The sequence below is a fragment of the Theobroma umbraticum genome, unplaced genomic scaffold (genome assembly GCF_002168275.2).
Source record: "Theobroma umbraticum cultivar Fairchild unplaced genomic scaffold, ASM216827v3 scaffold_146.0, whole genome shotgun sequence".
In the NCBI taxonomy this organism is placed as follows: domain Eukaryota; kingdom Viridiplantae; phylum Streptophyta; class Magnoliopsida; order Malvales; family Malvaceae; genus Theobroma; species Theobroma umbraticum.
The window spans coordinates 6,128,998-6,156,545 of NW_018397265.1; the positions used below are offsets into that span (position 1 = coordinate 6,128,998).

The 27,548-nt window shown below is 32.6% G+C and overlaps 3 protein-coding genes across 5 annotated transcripts; 1 reads left to right on the forward strand and 2 right to left on the reverse strand.

Moving 5' to 3' along the window:
* On the reverse strand, nt 1–922 carry LOC110422733 (uncharacterized). The gene has a single exon (XM_021436747.2). It carries the CDS (start codon nt 606–608, stop codon nt 372–374), a length of 237 nt encoding a protein of 78 aa, XP_021292422.1. The 5' UTR covers nt 609–922; the 3' UTR covers nt 1–371.
* A 1,326-nt stretch (nt 923–2,248) lies between these two features.
* On the reverse strand, nt 2,249–3,841 carry LOC110422712 (Reticulon family protein). The gene is made up of 5 exons (XM_021436727.2): nt 3,685–3,841; nt 3,077–3,257; nt 2,841–2,982; nt 2,672–2,741; nt 2,249–2,593 (listed from the first exon to the last, which is right to left on the reverse strand). Exons 1-5 carry the CDS (start codon nt 3,785–3,787, stop codon nt 2,424–2,426), a joined length of 666 nt encoding a protein of 221 aa, XP_021292402.1. The 5' UTR covers nt 3,788–3,841; the 3' UTR covers nt 2,249–2,423.
* A 7,617-nt stretch (nt 3,842–11,458) lies between these two features.
* Nucleotides 11,459–16,212, forward strand: CYP77A5P (cytochrome P450, family 77, subfamily A, polypeptide 5). Of its 3 annotated transcripts, none has more exons than XM_021436884.1 (7): nt 11,459–12,172; nt 13,366–13,476; nt 13,645–13,861; nt 14,064–14,397; nt 14,534–14,595; nt 14,732–14,804; nt 15,308–15,843. In XM_021436884.1, coding segments are annotated over exons 1-7 (1,275 nt in total). In that variant the 5' UTR covers nt 11,459–11,695; the 3' UTR covers nt 15,309–15,843. The 3 variants fall into 3 exon arrangements, with proteins under 3 accessions (XP_021292559.1, XP_021292557.1, XP_021292558.1); XM_021436883.2 differs by lacking the exon at nt 15,308–15,843 and adding an exon at nt 15,859–16,212 and having other exon boundaries at nt 11,460–12,172; XM_021436882.1 differs by lacking the exon at nt 15,308–15,843 and having other exon boundaries at nt 14,732–14,808.
* Nucleotides 16,213–27,548: the final 11,336 nt, after the last annotated feature.

Consider the following 27,548-nt stretch of genomic DNA (forward strand, 5'->3'; position numbering starts at 1 on the left):
AAACATAGATGCATGTAAGCTACCTACATATGCTTTATCATAGCATAATTATTGTACTTAGTTGGAGGGAGCATCAGTGCAAACATGGAAAATTAAATGAGTCTTGACATTCACTTTCCATGATAATTGGAATCAGTTCTCTAGGACAACAAAAGGCATATATGGGGAAGGTGCAGCTTTATAGTATTCCTTAACAGCAGCCAGTTGGCTCACTTCACTTACAATTGCATAAACCTTGATAGTTAGTACATCATCTTTGCAATTCTCTCTCCAAAAGTGGCAAGCACAGCCACTCCTTAAGACAGAATAATTAAGCTAAATGGAACTTGTCCGAGCATTCTGGTTTGTACAAGTAATGAGGAAGAGACGATTCATCCACCACAAGCTGCACCACAACCTGCACCGCCACAATCAGCAGCACATCCTCCGCCATAAAAATTTGTATCACCTGAGGAAGATTTGTCCTTGGATACACCATCTGCACAAGAGAAGATTATGGCTGAAATCAAAGAAAGAGTGAGCAAAGCTGCCCAAAAGAGTAGGCAAGCACCACCGATCCCACCAATCCCATCTCCATTCTCAGTAATTATTTTCAGTTCCCTTACCATGTTCTCTCTCTCTCTCTATCTTCTTCCCCAAGTCTTCAGTAGTGGTATCGGAGGATAGTGGCTCTCGATCCGTGTGTCAAATGAGCATTCCAAACTGAGGCCGTGAGTCTTCTTATATATATGATATTAGGTCAATGACTTAGCATAATAATAATAATACTATTTTCTCCAAGATCCAAAATACCGTAATGAGATATTTCTCTTTTACTTCCTCCCTCTGCTTTAAGGCCTCAGCTTTTAGTGATTCTTCTTGCTTGCACAAGATTTGGCAGGCAAAACCATCAGATTTGACATGAAAATAGTGGGTCAACAGCACTACAATATCATGTATGATGGTTGGTTTTGCATGTACTTCCACTCTTTCTGGTCACAAAAAAATTGATTAAGAGGCAGGCAAGCTATATTAACTTCCAAATGTCATTTTAATCCATGACAGTCGAATTCTGAGCATGTGTGTGTGATCAGCACTAATTTGTTAGTTGGGCACCATCTTGCAAAATAATTCAATTATTTAAGAAACACTTTTCGTAAGTGGTTATTTGGGCAGGCTGGAACCAGTCCAAACTTATCCTTAAGCTACTGTGCAAAAAAGGGTTTTAAATGAAATTATTTGTCTAAGTGGACACTACAGCTTTAATAATAGAAACTTTTGAGAGTTTCCACATATACCTTAAGTAGTTTGTGGAGGCCAATTAGAAATTGGATTTGGCCTTAATCATTCGAAAGCTGCAGAATTTATTGTGGATCTTGCTAGGTTAGTTGGCTTAATTATTCCTACTCTCTTAATCTCTCTTCACGTGCTTTATGACTCTGGTTTACGTTTTTCATGTAGCATCACAAAACACATGTACCACTATGTTCTACTTCTAGCAAATCCTGATGAAGTTTCTGAATTCTGAAAAAAGTATGGTACCCCACCAAACAAATGGAGAAGCACTGCATCAGGGCAATTTCAGTCAATGTCTTCGTTAACCTATGCAAAACTCCCACTTTCATCAGCTAATGGCTTGACGTTGCACATTCTGCCATCTTGTAACCTTTATAGAAATGGCCAGGAAAATTACAGAATCAAATTTCCATTGTGGAACCAAGTGTCAACAGCTGCTCCATGCATCAACTTGACTGGTGCATGGGGTGTACAAATGGAACAACACCTTCAACACCATTCCTTAACATGGATTTTAGCACAAAATTTCTTATTCGAAACCTATTAAACAATCGGTTAAAACTGATGAAGAAAAATGTGATCACGCACTTCAAGTTATGAAGTTTTGGTTCTATGTAACTATATCTAGATCCATAGTCATATACAGAAAACCTAGGTGCAGTGGACCTTGATAGGATACAATTAATCTAAGTTTTCCTTTCCGGTGTGCTAATCTATTAAAGATACAGAGAAGGTGGGAAAGGAAGTGGAGAGAGAGACTTGTGGACGTTCCTTTGGTCAACCCGGAAATTAAAGTGGTAGTGGTCTGAAAGTGGACAGCAACATAAAGGTAATTCATAATTCATTCTTAACTCAACAGGGTTTTACTTTCTGTTGGTTTAATGGTACCAGAGTTTTTAAGCTATGGTGCCAAACTTCCATAATGATACATAATTAATTCCGGCTTTCCTTTCAATGCATTTTTAATCCAACATGTAAATCCGATTTATTAGATCACCCATCAAACATATTTCATTAGCTTCTGTTCCATGGTAAGAACTTCAAATATACAGTACAACAATGATTTTGTAGTTTTTACATGTTTATGGACATGTACATCTGCAATGGAAACAAAGAGGAAATCCCGATTTTGCACGCTACTATGTTATTTATGCGTGTTTCTTCTCCTTTACTGGTCCTCTCGGTATCTTGTTAAGAACTCTTGAATCAAACCTTCTGTACAGTTTGCTCGCCCTCCGGGTCATTTTCCCAGCATGATAATCAACTTCATTCTCGTATTTAGTGTACAGGTATGGCAGGGTCTCCATGCAGAGAAAGCCTTAAGCAATAAAGAAAAACAAATTACACCAATGCTAAATGCCTTGAAATTACATGATTTGATGACAGATTATCTTACCAATGAACAGAAGATTCACAAAGTCGAAATAGGATCCGATCACTGATATTATGTACAGAGAAACAATTACCTGTTGATAATTAATATAGGGATAGAAAACAGAAGGGCATAAGTGAAGTTTTTGGGGACTAAATCAGATTTATAGAATGCAGAGAGTGAATAATGATACCAAAAAGAAGTGAACGGGTTCTTTTCCACCAGCAATGTGAAGGAACTTTGACAAGAATTGATTGAACCTCCAATGGAAGGCGGAAACAACTTCTCTGAAGGCATGTTCGTTCGACAACAACTCAGGGATCTTCGGGCGAGTCCTGGAGATGAATTACGAATCAATTTGGGTTGATGTGCCAGAAAACAAGGTTGCACTTAACACGAAAATTTAGATCGTGATCAAGAGAAAACTACCATCCAAAATAATCTGCAGTCATGCACCATATGAAGATAACAAGCATTGTGGTGATGGAGATGTGACAGAGAAGGGTCACGAAATTGTACTCAACCACCTCGAAAAGAAACCATATGGCTGTCACTCCAATTAATAACGAGGCTGATAAGTTTCTTTCCCTCCATAGTAATACATCAGCAACTGAAATTTCAATTTCTTGATGGTCAAAATTTTACCTTGGATGGTAATCAAAATTATTATCAGGAAGATCTAGATATATGGCGAGTGCCATGGCAACTAATTTTCGATTGGTTAAAGTGAATCCCAAAATTGTTCAGTAAATGATTCATTTGACAATGACACGCAACCAACGAAATATGAGTCAAGTGATTGCTAAATTTGCAGTCATAAAGACCACGTGCAAGTGCAGCCATTTTTGGTATGCTGCCTGCAATAATGCCCTAAGACTAACATGGTTTTGGTAAAGCCTGGTGTAGGAAGGAAGGAAAAGTAGAAGAACGGAAACGAGCTGTCGCATCCTAAACCATTGGATTAAAGCATTTCCCTTCTTTCCAACTTTCCTTCTTACCAAACAGTGAAAGTAAATGCATGCATATAGATATATTACCTTTCCCTCCTCCAAGTATAGCATGCATAGGCCTTTCGCGTCCAAACAGCTTTACCCGTGGGATGGTCTCATCATCGGACTCTGAGGATTCATATATCGGCATGGTTGATTATATCCTCGTGGTTGTGTTGTTGTTACCAAAAACAATGTTCTGTCACCTTTGGCATCGAACCAATCTTATATATGAAAATGGAAGGGGGGGGGGGGGGGGGGGGGGGGGGTTGGGTTCTGTAAGCTTGGTAAGAAAGAAAGTAGTTGCCACAATAAAGAAGAAAGGAATGGCTTGGGGCTTTTCCTTTTCAAAGGTTGTTACTTAACATGCCCGCTACTGACAAAAGTAGTGAATCTTCAACCTTGGCGTAGGAACCCAACAGATTGCATCAATTTCACTTATACTCTTATTATGTCAAATTGCAACGTGTGACAGGAATAAAGCTCCAAGTAGATTCTGGTTAGCAACCCTTTTCATTTGCTTTACTTTGAGACAACTTGATTCACGTAGGCATTGATGCTAAAAACTCTTGATCTTTTTAGAGGCATTGAAAACTCTCTTCCCCACTAGTCCTCTAAATATTGCCACAGTGCGCCACGCATGAAATTTTATATATTTTGGTTAATAATTATAAATGGCTATGTCATCATAAAGGCAACATCAACTTGTTGCTTTGTATTCTCAATGATTAATAAAAATAATAAAGAAAAGATGTTTATTGTTAAAAAAAGGGGGGGAAGATGTACAAAACTAAGAAATCATTGCTAAAAACAATAAGGAATTCTTTTATTTTTCTTTTACATCTACAAGGATGGAAGTCCAAAGGAGAGGAAGAATTTGCATCTTATACTTATTTTGCCTAATTTAATTTTAACTTATATTTAATTATAAGTATAATATTTAAAAATATTTTTAAACTATTTAAAAAAATTTAAATAAGTATTCATTTTTTAATATATTCAATCAAGTCCATATACTTTTATTTTGACTTAAATAAACCTCTACAATTAATAGTTAACTAGCTAACTTTAGTCAAAATATCAATTATTATATTTTATATCATATGGCACTGACGTGACATGTTGATATGTTATCATAGATGATGATGATATTAGAACACTGAACTGAAAAAATCGAAATGGCTTCAAAGCTTGTAACAATATCATTGTCTTTAAGATTTTATTTGCTCCCACTGATTGTGTGCAAAATGGTTGCACGTGATAAACTTCGAAGATATAATGAAGTTTAGTGATTGATTGCATTTTGCACTGACAAAATCAATCTATTAAACATCCACTGATATTTGGCAAGATTACCTAGAATTCTATAAGATTTTCTACAACAAAATGATATAGAAGAAAATCTGAAGAATTTTGAAAAGGAAAGAGAGATTTGTTCTTTGTTGTTTCTATGTGGTTTTTGTTTCAGAGGAAAGTCTTATTTATAAGCAATTGAGACAATTTTCCAACAAACACAACTTTGTCTGTTTAAAACAGACATTGTCTATTTCTCTTCATTTCTAACAATTATGTCTATTAGTTTTCCAACAGACATAATTATTTTTCAAACAATAGACATAATTGTTTTGTTCATTTCCAACAATTATAGTTATCTGTTGACAAATTTAAAAAAATAATTTTTTATTTGTCAGCACCTGCACGTGCCACTTGTCCAAGTGCCAAGTACCATTATAAATAATTAAATATTAAATTTTATTAACTTCAAGCCCATCCATGGTCCATTGCCTACTAAATTCAAGTTATATTAGATTTATACTCCTTTTTTATTTAAAGTATTCTTTTTTTTATTTTTCAATGTGGGATTGTGTTCTTCATTCATTGTTGTTGAAAATATCCAACAATCTCCCACTATTTTCAAATAATCCAAATTTTCGATAATCTTGTAAACTGATTGCGTAAATAAAGGTATCTTCCAATTAAACCTTCACTGAGTGAAAACGAGTTAAACTTAATCGAAATTGTATGGTAGTTTATGCTTTGAACTGACTATTCCATTTGGTTAACCGAACACATCTCATATAATGATTTCAATACTAGTGATGATGCTTTTATGGTCATGCATCAAATCTTTTTTCATCAATGTTGTTAGAGCTAAGCTGATGAGCTCTTAGAAGTGACCACACATCACATTCACATAGGTAGATTCCATTAGGAATGCCTCTGTAACTAAAGAATTCTAACAAATTTATGTTATGGGTCCATTAAGAGTATGTAACTCATCCCTTCATTATCATTACAAGCACCTAGCACTTTACTTGAGCTAGAATATAATTATCATATTATTGTGCTAGCAAACACATACAAATAGTGTACTTGGTCTTATTGAACTCAAGATTTGACGTTAGACCAAGCGTTGAATTGAGTTTTCATCATAAGTGACTTTATTTATGAGCTTTGGCCACATCACCAAAGTATTTGTATTACTTGTGTACTTCCTTAACTTTCTAACAACAAATGCTATATCTGGTCTTATACATGTCATTGTCTGCATTAAGCAACCAATCACTCTTATATATTGTAAGTGATCAACAACCCTATTAGCATTAGGTACTAATTTAATTTGAATATTCATGAGTGTAGATGTTGGTATACAATCACTAAGATCAAACTTTTTAAACACATTTTCAATGGAGTGTGATTATGACAAAGTTATGCTATGTTCATATCTCAATATTTTAATTCTTAAAATAACATTCGCTACATCCATATTTTTCATTGCTAAGTTATTTGACCAAAAGTTCTTTGTCTCCTTGACTTATTCCAAATCTGTGCCAAAAATTAGCACGTCATCCATATATAAGTAAATTTGCTATTTTGGAATTTGCTATATATGCACATATCGGATTCATTTATGTTGTAGCCATTGACTAAAATGACTTCATCAAAATTTTGATGCTACAATTTTGCTGTTTATTTAAGCCCATACAATGACTTGATAAGCTTACAAACCTTATACTCTTATCCTGGAATAATAAACCCTTTTGATTATTTCATATAGACTTTCTCTTCTAATTCACCATTTAATAATGCTATCTTGACATCCATTTGATGAAGTACCAATGTATAAATCGATGTAAAAGAGATTAAAAGTCTAATTATAGCAATTCTAGCTACTGAAGTATAAGTATCAAAGTAGTCAATCTCTTATTTTTATGTAAAGCCTATAACTACTAATTTTGCTTTGAACTTCTCTATGGTTTTATTCACCTTCATTTTCTTTTTGCAAATCTATTTACAACCTATTGGTTTGGAACCTAATGGAAGATCAACCAAAATCTAAGTATTATTTCCCATTATTGAGTTCATCTCATCATATATTACTTTTTTTCTAAAATGCAAAATTTTGAGATTTCATTTCCTCGTCATATATAATAGGGTTCGATTCAAAATTAAAACAATAAGGAATTTTATTGTGTATATTTTCTCCTATTCCTTATACATGGAACGTATAAAAGTTTGGACAAAAATCTTTTGCCTTTCTAGCCATTTTGCTTTTCCTTATTTTTGGACTAGATTTATTATTATTTTCATTTTGTTCTAATAGAATGTCATTTGATTGAACTAATTGTAGTGATTGTAGTTATCTTGAAATAGAATTGAATATATTTTCATCAAATATTGCATCTCTTGATTCAAAAATAACGTAGATTGGAATTAAATTATTTGCTTCAAGTACCATGAATTTATATGCTTTACAATGTTGTGCATATCCTGTGAATATATATTCTATCCCTTCTTCACCCAATTTCTTTCATTCGGGTTTCAAAACTTTAACTACAGCTTTACATCCCCAAACCTTCAAATAACTAAGGTTTGGTTTCCTTTTCTTTCGTTGCTCATATAAGGTTATCTTAGTTTTCTTTTTAAGAATTCTATTTAATATGCAACAAGTTATTAATAAAGCTTCTCCTTAAAACCCTTTTCCAAGACTTGAATATGATAACATAGTATTTACCATTTTGATCAAGACTTTAATTTTTTGTTCTACCACATTATTATGTTATGGTGTGTAAGATGTTGAAATATGATGAATTATCCTGGTGGAGACAAAATAACTTGGATTATAATATTCTCCACTTCTATTCGACCTTAAGCATTTGGTAAAAGACTCACATTTTAATTGAAACACTTCAGCTTTAGAATGCAACATATATAAATATTAATGTCTAGAGAAACCATCAATGAATGTGACAAAATATTTATTTCCTACTAATGTAGGTATACTATGCATACCACAAATATCATTATGTATTAGTTTAAGTAATTTAGTTTTTTTTAAGCTTTAGGAAAAGGATTTTTAGTTATTTTTGTTAGTATGCATGTATTGCATCTATCAATATTTTGGTTAAATTATGGAATTAAGTTCATTTTATACATATCATTCAATATTCTATAATTTAAATGGCCTAATCTATAGTGCCATAAATAAGAAGATTTTAACCAGAAAAGTAAAAATAACAGTCTTATTCTTATTATTATTAATAATATTTAGTTTGAATATTGCCTCATACATGTAATCTTTCTTAACAAATATTCCCCTCTTGGACAAAATGAATTTATTTGCCTCAAATATAAGCTTAAAATCAAACTTATTCAATAGACTTCCAAATACTAATTTTTTTTTAACTTTTAGAATATAGTATACATCTTTCAAATTAAAGATTTTTCAAAAGTGAACTTAAGTTCAACAATCCCTTTACCTTAATAATTATAGTAAAAGAATTTCCCATGTATAAAAAAATTCCATTGTCACTTGGTGTGAAATTTTTGAACAAACCCTTGTCATTGCATACATGCTTTGTTACTCCTAAATTAACCCACTGAGCATCATTTTCTTTAAGCACATTGAATTTAGAAATCAATGCTATAAAATTTTCAAAAGCAGTACCATTTGAAAAGTAATTTTCTTCTTCAATAATTGACATTCTTTCTTGAAATGTCATGCTTTTCTATAATGGAAGCATATGCATTTGTTCTTTCTTTTGAATTTAGGAACATTAGTATTCTGTTTGAACTTCTTTTTAGCAGGTTAGTGGTCTTTTATTCCTCTACAATGTGTACTTTAATTTCACTAAAAACAACAACTTGTTCTTATTGTATGTATGGCTTTTCAATTCAAAGATGATTTATTAAAGCCTCAAAAGTTATTTCCTCTTTCTTGTGCTTCAGACTTCTTTTAAAGTCTTTCCATGATGAAGGATGTTTGTCTATAATCGAGGATACAATTGTGATTTCATCCATGTTTATCTTATATTGCTTAATCTAATTAAGCATTCATTCAATTTCATGCAGTTGTTTAATAATAGAACGCCCATCAACCATTTGATAATTATTAAAGCGATTGATAAGAAATTTTTAGTTGTTTCATCTTTTATCATTTACCTATCTCCTAGTTTGTCTCATAATTCTTTTGCAGTAGCCTCATTTTGGTATGTGTCAAATAAACCATCAGTTAGACCATTTAAAATGTGACCTTTGCATATATATAATCTGCATTGTCCCATTTTTGTTTTTCCTTTGGTTACAACAATAGATTCATTTTCACTCTCTTATGGTCTAGGCATTATCAAGAAATAGACAACCTTCAATGTTGACAGTAAGAAATACCTCTTCTTTTGTCATCTTAAAAAGTTACCACTATCAAATTGATTCGATTTCAGAAAGTCAAAGGCTAGTTCTCTTAATATTTCACTTGTAACAACCATTATCGAAAGAGAAATAAAACCTTAAGATTGTTAGAGCATTGAACTAGAAAAACGAAATTGCTTCAAGATGTGTAACAACACCACTATCTTTAAGGTTTTATTCACTCTCCTTGATTTGTGTGCAAAGATTATAGGTGATAAATTTCGAGAATACAATGAAGCTCAATGATTAATTGCTTTTTGCATTGATAAAATTAATCTATTGAGCATCCATAGATATTTAGCAAGATTACATAGACTTCTATAAGATTTTCTACAGCAAAATAATATAGAAGAAAATCTAGAGAATATCGAAAAGGAAAGAAAGATTTGTCCTTTATTGTTTTTGTGAGGTTTTTGTTTCAAAAGAGGGTCTTATTTATAGATAATTGAGACAGTTTTTCAGCAGACACAATTGTGTCTATTTTTGTCAGTTTTAACCATTATGTTGATTGGTTTTCTAATAGATATAATTATTTTTCAAACAATAGACATAATTGTTTTATTTGTTCCTAATAGTTATAGTTATCTGTTGACAAAAATTTCAAAAATATTTGTTTAATTACCTGCACCTACACGTGGCAAAGTGCCAAATACCATTACAAATAATTAAATATTAAATTTAATTAATTTCAAGCCCACCTAAGCTTAGAAAGTCCATCTGTGGTCCATTGCCAACTAAAGTCCAATTATAATGGACTTATACCCCTTTTTATTTAAATGACTCTTTTCCTTTTATTTTTCCAATGTGAGATTGTTTCATGACATAATCCAACAAATGATGTGTCATGTTGATACGCCATGATGATATAACTATGTGGCATTTTTCATCTTCCAAATCAACGCTACATCAATGTCACATGAGAATGAAATTGACAAATGGCATGTTGACTATAGTCAATTAGTCAGTCATTAATTATAAAACCCTACTTGACTCAAAAATAAAAATATAAGAACTTAATTGAAACGTAATAGAAAAATAAAGACTTACTGAAATTTTTTAAAATAATTTAAGAGCTTTTTCAAGCATTATCTTTATATTATATAAAAAAAATCATACTATACACTATGAGTGGAATTTTTATATTTTACCAGTAGAATTAGAAAGTTATTATGTATTTTAATAGGGTATATTTAAAAAAAATTATAAATTAATATGATAAAATGAGATGTAATAATATTAACCCAACCTTACTTGTATTCTAAATAAAAAAATATTAACGAGAGGTTTTTTAATCTCTTGCTAGAAAAACAAATTTATAAATTAACATGAAGTATTGTTTTGTTCAAAAGTACTTCCTTTGTCCTTCTCTTTAACCTTCTCCCTCTTTTCTCTACCTCTCAACTTCAACTACATACCCTCTATGGCCTCCTTTCATTTGCCTTTGGTTGATTTAGGCCTTTGTTTTTTTCAATTAATAAATAAAGCCAACCAATGAGAGAATGGAAAACGAATATTATAGAAACGAAAGAGGAGAAAGAAAAACAAAGAGAAGGTCGGCCATTGACCGGCTTAACTACATTGGAAAGAGACAACTAGAATAAAATGGAAAAGAGGAAAGGAGTTATAAAAATTATGAAGTACAAAACAAGTCATAAGTGTGTTAAACAGTCTTTTTTTTTCGATTAAATCTAGTTATTTTATTAAATATCATAAAAATTGATATTAAATCTTAACTAAAACTATAAATGTGATTAAAATAGATCATGTAAATTAGAACTCAACAAAAGTCTATTGATATAAATACATTTAAAAACTATATTTCTATCATAAATCATATTCTTACATAATAATTATCTCATTAATGAACCAACAATAGAACATATTGCAGTCAACTCATAGTATAAACATTTTCTTAATCAAATTGAACAAAAAGGCTTGAATTGTTTAATTTTTAAAATTGAATGGTCCAATCAGTACATTTGGCAATGAAGTATTTAATTGCATTTGTAAAAAGTCATTGGGTCTTTTATTACGAACAAAGCATATAGCTATTTTTAATGTGTGGTAATACTTCACATAATAAAAGAAAAGACAAAGATCGTATAAATTACTCCAAGGGATGCCGGGACACCGAACCAGACAAAAGCTGAAACAGAGCAACACTTGCATCCAACCGCATGATAAAATTGAAACCTGACATGTTCAATTTAGAATAACCATTTCAACTACTTTCCAATTTTCAACAGATCAAACAAACCCTTATTGGAACAAGAATCAGCAGCAATGCTTATGGTGGCTGCTCTTCACATCACTCTCTCACTCTCGCGAACCAATCAAAGTCCTCTTTCGAAGCAAAATCCGACAGCAGGAAATGTTCTCAATGGGGTCTCTTGCTTTCTTCCCGAAAGCTCCATTAAAACCCTTAAAACCCCATAAACCCCTCAATCTCCAAATACCCATTAGCTGTCTGTGTGTCAAAAGTTCAATGGAAGTGCCAGCTACTGCTTCTGCTACGAATTTTGAATTCAAGAATTTGATGGAAACATTCACAGTGGAAGTTCAGAAAGCTGAGAACAGACCACTGAATGTACCTTTGATCGCTCCTTTCACTATAGCCTCTTCTAGGCTTGATAAGGTGGAGAATGTGGCCATCAGGATCGAGTTGAAAAATGGATGTGTTGGTTGGGGTGAGGCTCCGATTCTGCCTTTGGTTACGGCAGAGGATCAGCCTACTGCCATGGCTAAAGCCCAGGAGGCTTGTGATGTGCTTAAGAGTTCTTCTTCCATGACTCTTGCGGCAGTACTGGGGCAGATTGCTGATGTTTTGCCTGGACATCAGTTTGCTTCTGTGAGTTTTAATTCGTTTTTTCTTTTTTAGCTGTTTTGGAGTTTTGAGTTCTCTTCTGCTTTTTTTTTCTTTGTGGTAGTCCGCTCTTTGGATTTAGTCTTGGTTGTTTGGATTTTAACTGCTTAATTATTTTACGTGGTTGACCAAATCTTTATTTCGTTTAGTTAGTGAGGAAGTGTTTATGAATGATGGTACAAATTTAAGGCTTAAGTAAATTCCGAACTTCCTAGTAAATTTAATTCAAAAAACATAGTAGTTGATTGACTTAAATTGGTCCTTCCATACTTTTCCCCCTCTATTTACTCAGCAACCAGGAACAAGTGGAATTTTTTAGAAACGATGCTCCTTTGTTGCTTATTTAGATCATAGTAAGCTTTAAGGACTTTGATGAATTTAAAGTTGGCATTTGGGTTCTAGATCGTATTAAACTTTAAGGACTTTCAACTGAGCCAGCACATTCTAATAGTAATGACTTGTTATACATTCATAAAACATTCTTATGAATGATCTAGATAAATTCTTATTAAACATAGAACTGTAGAATCATTTTATATCGGAATTGGTCTCAATGCGCATGTGGATGACTTTCTTTTGAACGTTAGGACTACTGTTGTGTTGTGAAAATAGCAGAATAATTTTTTAAAAAAATGGTTTGACATTGTTTCTAAAAATCTGAAATATATATATATTGTGTGCGTGGGTGCGTGTGCTTTTCGTCTTTTGGTCAAAATAGATGTCTATAGTCAATTCCATCTTTCAGCTTTGATAATGAGAGGGTTATTCCCCTTGTAGACTGTTCTTGCAATAGAAATTTATGTAAAGAGTTTGAGAGAGACAGAGAGAGCACATGCGCGCGTAAACATACACATTTTCTCTTCCTGTTTCTTTTTTGAATTCTTATTGCATAGGAGTGCTTTTTTTATTATAATAGGCCATTATTGCACCTGAAGCTGAGGTCTATGAACACACTTTCTATATCTCATTTTCATTTCTGAATTCTCATGACCTAGAGGATTCTGTATCCATCGAATACTGTTCTTGAAATTAAAGGTTGGGGTGAGAGTTTAGTCAGCACATGCATGTGAACCTTACAGTCTAATGGAAGATTATAATTCTCCTTTATTCTGTTTCATTTTTTAATTCTCATAAATAGGAGGGTTTTATATTTCATTAGACTGTTCTTGCGACTGAAGGTTAGGGCAGGAGTTGAGATGGCATTGGTTGATGCTGTTGCTAAGAGCATTGGCATACCTCTGTGGAGACTATTTGGTGGAGCTTCAAATACAATAACCACTGATATAACAGTTCAGTTTCTCTCTTCCTTCATATTTTTCTGTTGTTGACCCCTTTCTCCATCTCTTTCTTTGTCCTTTAAAGAGAAGTAAAATCTGGGAGAAATCACCTACTACAGGTGGTGGTCTCTGCTTGAAATGTTAGTTTCCATCTGTCACTTTAGCCTTTTATGTTTGCAGATTCCTATTGTTTCCCCAGCTGAGGCTCATGTATTAGCTACAAAGTATCGCAAACAAGGATTCAAGACTTTGAAGCTTAAGGTGGGAAAGAACCTGAAAGCTGACATCGAAGTTTTACAAGCGATACGTGCGGCCCACCCTGATTGTTCATTCATCTTGGATGCTAATGAGGGATATAGACCTGAGGAGGCTATTGAAGTTCTTACAAGATTACATGGTAGAGAATATACTTGAAATACCAAGTTAAGATTCTCCATACCGGCTATGAGAAAAATGAGCACAAAGCAACAAATTATTTGCATGTGCATGATCTTACATTGAAACTTTTGTAACTTGCCCCAATGAATTATATTTCAGCACTTTTTGGTATCTAGTATCTTCAATTTTTCTTGAAAGTTGAAGCTTTTTTCTTCCTGCAGAAATGGGGGTGACTCCCGATCTATTTGAACAGCCAGTTCATAGAGACGATTGGGAAGGTCTTGGTCGTGTTAGTCGTTATGCTAAAAGCAAATATGGGGTATCTGTTGCTGCAGATGAGAGCTGTCGGACTTTAGCTGATGTTAAGAAAATAGTAGAGGGAGAACTTGCAGATGTTGTAAATGTTAAGCTTGCCAAAGTTGGAGTCCTTGGTGCTCTCGAAATTATTGAGTTGGCAAGGGCATCAGGACTATGTCTCATGATTGGTGGAATGGTGGAAACCAGGCTGGCCATGGGCTTTGCTGGCCATCTTGCTGCTGGCCTTGGATGTTTCAAGTGAGTTTCATCATCCTTGTTAGAGAAATGACAACAGTAGCTTGCCTATGTATATACATCGGCTCTCACAAGTATCAGTTGCATTCTGTTTTATAAGTTTAATTTTCTTGTTTTAACTTGCAAATATGCTGCATAGATTTGTTGATTTGGATACTCCTCTTCTCCTGTCAGAAGATCCCGTTCTTGAAGGATATGAAGGTATTGTACCCCTGAACTTAACAATATGTTATGTTTGGTTTGAACAATATGTTATGTTTGGTTTGTCCAATATGTGGTCACTCCTCATTTTATGGTAATAAATTGAATATGACCGTGTATAATTATTTGTGACTAGTTCTCGGTGCTGTTTACAAGTTCACAAACTCTACAGGCCATGGTGGTTTCCTTTATTGGGAAAATATTGCATGGTAAGCCCCTAGTTTACCACCAAAATTTTGGCAGAATGTGCTTGAGATCCAACATTCTATAACTTCTTGTTGACATTGTTCTAGAGGTCATTGACAACTCATTTTTTTGTTGATTGGAAGCTTAGAACTCTTGGCTATAAACCTTTGGGCTGAGAGGTACATACACTCAATCATCATGAAAATAGCAACGATAAAAAAGAAAAAATCAACAATGCATGGGCAATTAAGTCTTTATATATATATATATATATATATTGTATGTTTGGAAAAATGCTATTAGCTTTTGAGGATCATGAGCACAAGAAGTTAGTTTGGTTCCCATATGCTACTTCTTAACTATTGCTTAGTAACTGAGTTGGTTCTTAAGGAGGCTTTTACTTGTACTCTAGTTTGTCTCTATAGCACATAAACTGTAGTTTCAATCTGATTGATCCACTGAATTACGGTGTTGACAAAGTTTAAAGAATTGTAATGAAGAAAAAACCTCATCTTTCTCTCTACAGAAGTCAAAGATGGCAGCACTCATTACTGGAATTAGTGATTCTGGTTAGGTGGCACCTGTTCAATTACTGGGATTTGGTTTGTGGATAGATGAAGGCTTGGAAATGGCAATGCTTAGGTTGTTATATATATATATATATATTTATACTCATATATTTACTTGAGTCACTGTTGCCATTGATTAATGTCATTAATCTATGTATCTGAAGATCATACTTTAAAAAATCCACTAATTATCACATTTTAACTTACGCTTTTGTAGTAGTTGGCTCTCTAAACTAGATATTAGCATCCAAACTTTTTCTTGCTTGCTGTCCTGGATCATATTGCCTAGCTTCTTAGGGTCTAAAGCAAGCCTTGGGGTTTAAAGCAAGGTTGCTTCTGTATCCTGTACACAGAATATCAATACGTGTACTCATAGTCCATCCTCTGTAGTAAATTGAACTTGATACCATTGACAACATACCCACATGAAGTTTTCTTGCCATGAGGCATGACTTGTTAATATTGTTATTCCCCTTCTACTGTTGCTAACAATGATATTTGCTTGCAGAAATTATAAATTCAGTAGCTTTATCAATGCTGGAATTCTGAGCAGAGGAGCTCCATATAGTTTTCATATTTGTCAGACAGGTTTTTTAAAGTGGCGGGGTAGACCTCCAGGTTTTAATTGGATTGTTAACAGTAAACAAGTGCACAAGAAGTTCTCATATTGGCAAACAAAGAAGTGTGTGCAGCTTAGGTGCATGGAAGTTGGAACAAGTTATTGCAGTAATCTTCACTTTGAAAATGTTTTTCACAGCAAATACAACTATATCCTGTCTATATAGTTATATTATCAATGCAATTTTAACTCAAAACTGTGAGTGAAATCCATTCTCATTGGATGCGTCATATAATCTATAATAATTTTCTTTCTAATTTTTACAAAACAGCCCAAATCTTGCATTTTACAACCAAGCCGACGAATATCCCTTTACAACATCTACAGCATCCTCAAAACACATCAGAACAAGTTTAATCAAACACCAACAAGACATCATTTGGCCTCGGCACCTTTTCCTTGACAAGGTAAATTACAAATTGTATTAACGTAGATACTTAATTTTGGTGAATATTTATTTTTTTAAAAATTATTCTATAACATAATATTGTATAAAAAATAATGAGAATAATCATTATAAATGAAGCATTATTTCACATAAACTTAAAATAAGTGAAGCATTATTCTATGCGAAACAACTGATATAAGTAAAGTAACTACTTCGCACAAAATAATCATTTCATATGGATAGTAGTGAAAGTAACTTAGAATAAGTAGTAGGGTTTACAAGTTACTTTTATCTTAGGATGTTTTGAAGAGTTTGACTTAATGGTTTAGATACAGGGGTAGTTAAGAGGTTTTTTTTTAATCATTTCTTGAAAGATAAGTATTTTTCCTTTTTACCATTTTGCCCTAAGGTATTCTCGTATAGTTTTCTTGTGTACCTCTTCCATTTATCATCTACTCAAGAATAAATCTCATTATATTATTAACGATTATTTTAATAGTCACATAATGGATTTCTAATTATTACTTAACATTAAAAACTTAATAATGGTCACCCAATATTAAAGTTTTTATTCATTACGTGCATTAAAGCCTATTCTTGAGTAATCGTCATATCTAACACTATATGTAGATCCTTCACAATTCGTGTCAAGGACTTTTTTTTCAGAATTACCTAAGTCTCACTCAAAGCTTCTCTCTCTTTAATTCTCTTCTACCCTTTAATTCTCTACTTATTTTCTTCACGTTCTCTTTCTTTTGCCATGACACTAAGTACTTCAAGAACTGTTTCGATGTTTTTCTTAGTCACCTTTGATACATCTTTTACTTGTTTACAACATTTCCCTTCCCTATCCCAAGAACTCTCTTTACATTTTGGTGACTCCGCTGGGGATGAGTGATTGCATTAAGTAAGACTTTTACTACCACAACTTTGTGTTACTAGAAAAGATGGAGAGTTCCATTGGCATCAAGATGCACTTGTTCCCTCCTACATTCAAGATTTGATGAGAATGATCCAAGCTTCTTAGGAGAGGATGCAAACATTGGAGGACAATAATAAGTGAATGATGAAGACTATATCTCAACTCACGTCTTCTACTACCACCACTTCTTAATCCTAACTTGTGCACCTTAGTAAAAGTGCACTTTACAGAGTCATTCCTCTAGTTACAAACACTAATGGGAATGAAGGAAATGGAGAAAGTGCAGTTGATGTAGTAGTTGTTTCAAACCTCAGTCCGAACAACTCTACTTTGTAGTTACACTAGCAATTACCTCTACTACAATAATCTCACTTGCTCATATCTAAGGTTTTGTAACAATGGAAGAGCTCTAAAAGGTATTATATCCAAAGAACTAGAGCTTGAATTTTCTAAGTTTGATCTCAAGTTGCTTTACTTGGCTAGTGTAGCTGCAAAACCATACCTAAGGATTATAGTGGCTCCAAGTTTAAACAACTTAATGGAAAATTGGAGATGTACAAGAACATGTCATGAAATTTGTGGAGACTCTTAGAACTGCTAGATTGAATGATGACCTGATATTAAAGGAGTTCTCTAAGTCTCTCATTGAATAGGCTTATATGTTGTACGTTAACTTCACCCTTGGTTCTATTTTGTCTTAGAGTCAAATGTGCAGGATTTTGGGAGAAATGTTCTTTTCTACTTAAGAAAAGGTTACTCTCATTGATCTTGGAAGAGAGTTCCAAAAATCTAGGGAAGATTTCATGGAGTACATCCAAAGTTTTAAAGAGAGTGTGTTAGACATACAAGAATCTCATTATGAAAAGGAATTGGTAAAAGTGTGCATTCAAAGGATGTTGGATGCATATAAGCTACACTTAGAGAATCTATCTTTTCCAACCTTTACTATCTTGGTGGAAGCTATATGAAGGACCAATAATACAATTCTTAAATAGAAAGGACTCACTCATTTTGGTAGAAGGAATACCTTAACAATGAATGTTATATAAAGAAGAGGTAGAGAAGAAGGGGTCCAATTTGACAAATTAGCATCCTAGAAAGGATGCCTTAAGGAAAAGGCTAGATAAGGAGAATGACTTTTCTCCACCATTTTCAGTACCTCTAGATAAAGTGAGAGCTTTTCTCTAAAAATGGGTTAAGGATATATGGGTAAATTTACCTTACACCTAACGACCACTAATAATGGAAAAGAAAGCCAACCCAAAGTATTGTGATTATCATCGAGTAATTGGTCATTCACTTGCTGAATGCAGAAACATTCGAAAAAATGTTCCATCAACGAGTGCAATTAATAGAGGTATTGATTGAAAATAATAGAGTTTAGAATAACCTCCTCAGGCTCATCCAAGTCCTTGAAGGCAAGAAAGCAAAACAATTCACGCTCACCAGGATGACCTTTCTTCATCAAACACCCAATTCAATGATACAAGTGAAAGTATTATGGTTACTTCTTCGATTGCTAACTCACTAATGAAGACACCTAGTTTTAGGCATTTCTTTGACCTTCTTGGGTTTTCAAAAGAAATAAGGAAAAAAGTGGCTATAGCATTAGTTAGATAATTAGAGAATAGTATAGAGACTGTAACATAGTAGAACGATTTATGGGGAAGATTGCTGTCACATATCAAAATACTATTGTGTCTACAGAAGTAGACATGTGTACACTCTATCCTTATCATAATAATCCCTTTTATGTGAAAAGCATATGAATGGATATCTTATTAAAAGAGCATTCATTGATGATGTTTTTTCTGTGAATCTCATACCTCTATCCATGTTGAAGGTTGTAAACATAGATTTGAAGAGTCTACATCATCCTATAACGATTAATTCTTTTGATAATAAGGAGATCATGATTTTAGTCAAATGATGATGAACTTCAAGATAGGGCCAATTTAAGATTAGGCATGTTTCCTTGTTATTCATGCAAATGTGGCTTATCATGCTCTAATTGGAAGAGAATTCTTGCACATTCACATATTATTCCTTTCTCACGCCATTAATGTATTAAGGGACAGTGGAAGGGGAAGGTGATTTTTATTTTAGCCACTAAAGCTCTGATTAAACGGCATGAGGTGAGTTATATGGAGGTTTTTTTCTTTAAGGATCCAATGGAAAATGAGGAAACAACCATTGCTAGACTTATGGGTGATCCACTTCTGCAATGGGAAGAGTATGTTGGGAATAAGATAGAAAATAGTGGCAAAAAGAAAAATTGAGGTGGGAAGAGAAGAAAAGGAAACACTTCTATAGATTAGGAAATAATTGAGGAAGAGACATCTAATAGGGTAACTTTTTATGCACATGAAATTGAGAAATTTGTGTATTGCTTATGATGGGACGTGAGGTCTAAGGAAATATCTTCCCTTGACCTTAAACTTTAGGAGGCACTAGATGCATCACCATCATGACTTCAAGTGGAAGTGGCGAAAAAAGAGGTACAAGAATTATTATACATTATTTGACTCAGCATAAATTTTCTTGATTTTTTTATTGATTTTATACTGATATTCTATAACATTAATTTTCTGCTTTAGCTTATAAATATAACATTTCTAACTCAATCACAACACGCCAATAGTTCTCTCATCTCCTTTAAAGCTTTTTGCATATTTTCTCTATTTTTCATGCTTTCCAGTTGGGTTCCTTTTTCTTTGAAAAAAAAAATCTTTCTGTTGTTCTTGCTATACTTGATTAGTTTATACAAACTAATAAAGAAAAGTCTGTTGAATCTTGGAAGATAATCGCTATAGTTTTTTTGCACCCAAATATATACTCTAAAGGGACAAAAATTATCCTTAAGGACAATGAAATCATACCTCAAACTTCTTTCTATTTCTAGTTGTGTTATTGTTAAAGATAATTGATTTCTATGTTGATAATGTTGCTGCCATTATTCTTACCGCCACCTTTGTCCTTGCTACCACCATCACCGTCAATGGTTCCACCATGGCTCCCACTCCTTTGACCATTCCTCATATGCCTTCAGTCTCATATGCCAAACCATTTTCAAATATTTCCAAAATTGAGGTTTTTAATGGTAGAAACTTCAAAAGATGGCAAGAAAAGAGTTTTCTAATCTTTGATGTTCATGGGGTGGCTTTTGCACTGACCGATTCCAAGCCAAACAATATCAAAATACTGGAACCATGGATGCATACGAAAAAGATGTTGGAAACAGAAGTTCGTGATTAGAAACTTTTATCGTTGGAAGATGACAGATGATAGCGACGTCAAGAGTGAGATCAATGAATACCACAAGTTGGTGGATGATTTGAAATTTGAAAAAATCAACTTGCAAGAAATGTTCATTGCTGGGTTGCTAATTGAGGAGCTGCCAGAATCCTAGAATGGTTACAAGCAACAATTGAAGTACAAGGAAAAGCAATTGTCACTTGTAAACTTGATTGTACACATCATCATTGGAGATAGAACTCGAAGATAGATTATGGCCTCCAAAGCTAAAAAAGTTACAAATAAAGCTAATTTGGTACAAGGCAAAACCCAACGTCAATAAAGGTATACTCATAAACCTGATTGTAAACCCAAAGCTCCTCATCCCACCTTCAAAAAGAATGGTAGTTGTTTTATTTGTGGAAAGCTAAGGCATTATGCAGCACAATGCAAGAAGAGAGTAAAGAGAAATGACAAACCTACTAATCCAAAAGTCAACTTAGTCAAAGTAGATGAATTTGATGATATAATTCTTGTAGTCATTTCTCAAGCAAATATAATGCCAGTGTGAAGGGATGGGTGGTAGACTCAATTGCTACCAAGCATATTTGTGCAAATAGAATGCCTTTAACTCTTATACCCTAGTAAGAGACGAAAAAGAAATAATATATCTTAGTGATTCTTGAACTGCTCTTATTCTTGGGAAAGGGAAAGTCCTTCTCAATCTCATATCTGGCAAAACCTTAGTTTTAAATAATGTTCTACCTGTTCTCAATATAAAGGCAGACTTAGTTTCTATAGCTTTATTTGGCAAGATTAAGGTAAAAGTGTCATTCGAAACTGATAAAATCGTAATGATAAAAAATAATGTGTTTATGGATAATGGATATTGTAATTAGGGACTTTTTGTTCTTAACATTGCAAATGTGATGAATGAAACTTCCTAGTTTTTCTGTTTACATGATTGACTCAATTGATTTATAGCATGATAGATTAGGACATGTTAGCATTCCTTATATTAAGAAAATGCAATCACTAGTTTTAATATCTAGTATTAAAATGGATGTTTTACTAAATGTGAAATATGTGACGAAACAAAATCAACTAAGAAAACTTGTATTTCAATAAATAGAGAATTTGAATTATTAAATTTAATTCATATTGATTTGGGATTTGAAATAAACTATGACTAGCAATGGTAAGTAATATTATATTACATTTATTGATGACTACTCTGAATTTACTAAAGTTTATTTATTTAGGCAAAAAGATGAAGTTGTTGACATATTTCTTAAATGTAAAGCTGAAGTACAAAATCAACCATATAAAAAGATAAAAAAGAGTTAAGCCAGATTAAAGGGGTGAATATATACCAATTAATGATATTCGTAAAAAAAAAAGAATAATTCATTAAATTACTCCTCCATATTCCCCTTAATCAAATGGTGTAGTTGAAAGGAAAAATAAAAAAATAAAAATTTAAAAAAAATGATGAACTTTATGCTTGTTAGTTTTAATGCACATGAAAATTTATGAGATAAAGCTTTATTATCTGCATGTAATATTCCAAATAGAATTCCTAATAAAAAACTAGTAGGACAATTTATGAATTATGGAAAGGCTATTCTTTTAACTTAAAATATTTGAAAGTGTGGGGGTGTCTTGCTAAGGTAATGTTTCTTGATTTTAAGAAGAGAAAAATTGGCTCTAAGGCATCTGATTGCATGTTTATTGGTTATGCTGAATATAATGTTGCATATAGATTTCTTGTATTAAAATTGATGTTCTTGATAATAAGACAATTTTTGAAACAAAAAATATTGAATTTTTTTAGCATATTTTTTCATTAAGAATTGATACAATTTTTCATTCATCTTTTAGTAAAAATGATTTTAAAATACAAAATGATGATTTAAAAAGGAGTAAAAGACCCAGAAAAGAAATTTCTTTTGGTATTGATTTTTATACTTATCTTGTAGATAATGATGTTTTAACTTATGTTGATATAATTTTTTCCAAAGAAAGTCTATTTTGGAAAGAAGTTATGCAAAATGAGATTGATTCGATTTTACAAAATCAAACTTGGGAATTAGTTGATTTACCACCTAGAGTCAAACCAATTGGTTGCAAATGGATTTTTTTAAAAAATTTAATAGTGATGATTCCTTTGATAAATGCAAAGTTAGATTAGTTGTAAAGGGTTTTACTCAAAACAAAAAATTGAATATTTTGATACTTTTGCTCTAATAACAAGAATTTCATCTATTCATATTTTATTTATCTTTGCTTCAATTTACAAACTTATTATTCATCAAATGGATGTTAAAATCACTTTTCTCAATGGTGATTTATAAGAAAAAATTTATATGATACAACTTGAGGGATGTGTTCTTTCTAGTCAAGAAAACAAAGTTTGTAAATTAACTAAATCTTTATATGGCTTGAAACAAGTACCAAAACATTGACATGAGAAATTTGATCAAGTTCTTGTTAGTAATGGATATTTTACTATTGGAGTTGATAAATGTATGTACACAAAAACCGTTGATAGTGAATGTGTGAATATTAGCTTATATATTGATGATACACTTATTTTTAGTACATGCATTAATGTGGTCAATCAAACAAAATGTTTCTTGGCTTCTAAATTTGATATGAAAGATCTAGGAGAAGCTAATAGTATTTTGGTTATTAAAATCATAAGATATGATAGTGGCTTAATATTAACACAAAAGCATTATGTTGAGAGGCTACTTAAAAAGTTTGGATATTCTGATGTCATACTTGTAAGTACTCCTTATAATAATAATATTCAATTAAAGAAAACTAAAGGTGATATGTGGCACATTCTGAGTATGCTCAAACTATTGAAAGTTTAATGTATTTGATGAATTATACTCAACCTGATATAGCTTATGTTGTATGTAAACTGAGCAGATATACATAAAGTCCCAATCAAGATAATTGGATTGCCTTGAGAAAAGTAATGAAAAACCTAAGAGGTACCATAAACTATGGTATTTTATATAATGAATTTCTCACTGTATTAGAAAGGTACAATGATGCTAACTAGATCTCAGATTCAGAAGAGACAAAATCCACAAGTGGTTATATATACACCCTTAGTGGGGGTGCTATAACTTGAAAATTAGCCAAACAAACAATAATTACTAAATCTATAATAGAGTCAAAATTTGTAGCTTTAGAGTTGGTTGACAATAAGGCGAAGTAGTTAAGAAACATCTTAGCTGATATTCCATTAAGAATGAAATCGACACCTTCTGTGTCTATGCATTGGGATTACCAAACGACAATAACCATTGTAAAGAGTAAAACTTTTAATGATAAGAATAGACACATTCATTTAAGACATGATGTAGTAAAGCAACTGCTTAGAGATGGAGTTATGTCCATTAATTATGTGAAGTCAGAGCTGAATTTCGTCAATCTTCTAACTAAATCCCTAGGAAAAAAATTGATTAATGATACATCGAGGGGAATCGGACTTAAGCAAATTAAAGAAATCAACAAATAATACTAACCCAACCTATGTGATTGGAGATCCCATGAATTAAGTTCATGTAGTTAATAACAAGTTATTTGTTAATAAATTGATACACTATTAAAATTATTGTCCCTCTTATAATCTAAATAGTGTAAGACTGCAACGAATGAGAGATTCAATTAAATTCTTAATGAGTTTTATAACTTTTATGGGTAGTGCATAAAATTGCTACACTTAATGGAATCATCTATATAAGTGTAGAGTAGGACCGCTTCTATGAGAATTGTGGCAAGTTTACTAAAATACTTATGAATAACCAAGCACACGCATAGCCTATTCGTGCAAAATTACATTAAATAGCAGAAATTGTGGAGGTGTACTGTGATTGTCATATCTCACATAAAAAAATTTTGGTTCATAAAAGTTCACCAAAATTTTGTGATTGATGTTTGATTCCCTCTAAGGCTAGTTCATAGCTTAAAAAACAGCAGTCACGATGCATTACACTCAAATGAAATTTGACCTAATAAAACTTCCTATGAACCCTTATGAAATATGTGAGGGATTGTTGAAAAAATAGTGTATTTCATAAGATTTTAACATCCAACATTGCTAAGGTACATAATGATATGAATGCTTTAAATAAGCAAACCCATTATGAGCTTAGTGCAAGAAAGGAAAAAAGAGTGGACTTGTGTGCATACAAGAATGGGTTAGGCCTTGAAAAAATTCAAATTCCCCGTACCCTTCAACTTGAAGGGGACTATTAGAGTAATATTTTCTCTTTACTAGATTTTAGTATATCTTGATGTTTATTGCAATATATTTTCAATCAATACAAAACAGAATAATTTAGTAACATTTTCTTAACAAAAAGCTCTTTGTTCAAGTTCTTAGCGGGCATTTCCCTTGTTTCAGATCTGTCTATCATAGATGTGTTGTTATTTGATGTATTTATAAGCTCATTAAGCAACTGTTCATTCAATTAATCAAAGCCCAACACATCTTAACTCTCATTGTGCCTCTCAAATATTTTACTCTATGCTTATATTTATCATTGTGGTATTTTTATATCTCATTTTTTATGTTTTAAGTTTCATTGCAATTTCAAAAGAAATCCTTGGTCCAGACATCCTTCTAAAACTAAATTGTCCGATCCAATATATCAATGGTACCCTACCGTCCAGTCACTTCTATCAACTTCGCTTTGAATGGAGGAGATTACTAGGTCACTTGCTAGTTATTATTCAAAAATATCTTGCATCCTTTACAGAATTAGTGTGACAGAAGAAAAATAAAAACCTCGAAACTTTAAATAAAGATGAATATTTTCTTAAAAGCGCAATTAACTGACACTAAGTAATTGAATGCAAAATTATTTAAAACCTTGTTCAAATTCGAAATAATTCAACTAGAAACAATTTTACTCAAAATCTTATGTTGACATTCACCCTCCCTTTCTTGTACTACCAACCACATGAGACTAACAACTTAAATGCCTCGGTCCCTAACCAGATATTAATCATCAAAGTCCAAAATTGACTAAACCCAAGTTGACACAATCCACATTGTTCAATTTCCAACTGTATACATGTTTATGTTATTGCCAATTGATTTCACTTTTGATAACAATTCACCTACAAAAATTTCTGGTTGTTAAAAATGTTAAAAAAATCCATAATTATTCTCATGGGACCAAAACCTGCAAGGTCATCATTCTATTCATCCCACTTCATATCATAGGCAGGCATTTCATTGCATGCCTAATCATTATGTATATAGTGAATACACAATCATATAGTTTTAACATTCATATCATCATTTTCATATTTAAAAACTACAGCAAATTAACATTGCGAAGAGAATGGAAAAATCTCGAATGTCGACAAGAAGTGATTGCAGTAAAGGCACTACTTCATTTTAAAAACATTACTTTTGGGTACTTAGTCAACTTTAGATAGGAAGTTTTGATGCCCATAACCAAGAAAAATTACCAGTGGAAAAGGACGGTGAATAAGTATAAAAAACTTTTGCTAGGGTTTGCCAAAAGTGTGATAATCATTGTAAAACCTTTGAAAAGCTAGAAATCTTGATTTCTTGACTAGAGAACGAGTAAGGCGTGAAGATTAAAAGTGAAATTACTTATGATTTTTAGGGACCCCGGTAATGATATCAAGCATCTAATTTTGACTTGGAAGTGGACCACAGTACCAGTGTCCAGTAAAGACTGCAGCAGATTGAATCATGGTGATTTTGCCTTTTGTTTTTCTTCTTTTATAATTTTTTTTCTTCTTCTAGGAAAATGCAAAAGAAAAATTAGATTTAGGGTGGTCACTGCAGTAAATAATTGCAATGAGGACCTAATCATAGCCTTAGCATACCCATACTTTTAGAGTTGCGGGGTGGGTGGGTAGAATTCATGCCCTTGGCTGCGGCATTTACTCATGATGAAGGCAGCACAGCAAGCCTGGCCGACTCTCTTTTATTGTTATATACATTGCAACTAATTAAGCATTGTGTAATTATATATCCTAGTGGCCACCACTACTAGGTTTCAATTCTTCAAACTTTAATCTTCCAGAGGAGCTGCAATTACATTTGAAAATAGAGGATATCTAACTAATTCTGGATGTAAAAATGGTAAATTGTTGGATTAAGTCACGACTGAACCATTAAATTGTTTGATAGCATTACATGATCATTATCAAAGCTAATTTCAGTTTGTTCACATGTTTTTGTTCCATAATTTTCTTTTATTATCTTATTAGGTTTGGCCATAAGGTTACTTATAGCTCTTAACACTATCATCGTATTAAATTTTATCAATCTAAATTTTAAATAATTCTAAAATATCACTGGTCGCAATCATTGACTTGTTATTTTCATATCGTACTTTATAATATTTAGGTTAATATAAAACTTTTTCTAAGGTTAGGCATTCCCACTTATATGTTAATGAAGAGGTTTGCAAGTGAGAAGTAGCAGGAGGATGTAAGCTAATTAGCTTTATCCCAGGCGTATAAGTTTGAATGGTTAAGATGGATGGTCGGCTATCATATCTAACCCTAGACTCCCCACCAAATTTTGCTTCCTAAGTATTTTATTTCTACAAATTGTCCTTTTGTGGTCTATATTCAGATGTTATATATGCTTTGATGGGGACGTCTGTGCTTTGTCCTTGAACCTCAATTCGGAAAGGAATGCTCAACAAAGCAGATGTAAAGGGACATTAAGGGCACATGCTTACTAATTCCATCCTACATGCTTAAAGTAAAACCCTTTTTGGATGCCCCCCACCAAAAATTTAACCTTCAAATGGCTATGCTAATCATCTTATCAACTTGTAAAGCAATTTCGGAAGTGACTAATTATACAATGTAGATGAGAAAATAGGGCTAGCATGTACCTTGTTTCTCTTTTTGGCTATATACCCATTCTTGAATCTAACATTTGTAAATTTTTTATTTCCGGATGCAAAGGATTTCGACTTTTTAATTTTGATTATTTGAGAAAAATTGAATTGTGAACAA

Excerpts from the sequence above, each read along its gene's own strand:
- LOC110422712 (XM_021436727.2), bottom strand. The coding sequence starts at position 3,787 with ATGCCGATATATGAATCCTCAGAGTCCGATGATGAGACCATCCCACGG. Across the intron at positions 2,983-3,076 it reads ACTGCAGATTATTTTGGATG|GACTCGCCCGAAGATCCCTG; the intron begins GTAGTTTTCTCT and ends ATTCATCTCCAG. Across the intron at positions 2,594-2,671 it reads TGTGAATCTTCTGTTCATTG|GCTTTCTCTGCATGGAGACC; the intron begins GTAAGATAATCT and ends TTATTGCTTAAG.
- LOC110422733 (XM_021436747.2), bottom strand. The coding sequence starts at position 608 with ATGGTAAGGGAACTGAAAATAATTACTGAGAATGGAGATGGGATTGGT.
- CYP77A5P (XM_021436882.1), top strand. The coding sequence starts at position 11,696 with ATGTTCTCAATGGGGTCTCTTGCTTTCTTCCCGAAAGCTCCATTAAAA. Across the intron at positions 12,173-13,365 it reads CTGGACATCAGTTTGCTTCT|GTTAGGGCAGGAGTTGAGAT; the intron begins GTGAGTTTTAAT and ends TTGCGACTGAAG. Across the intron at positions 14,398-14,533 it reads GCTGGCCTTGGATGTTTCAA|ATTTGTTGATTTGGATACTC; the intron begins GTGAGTTTCATC and ends TATGCTGCATAG.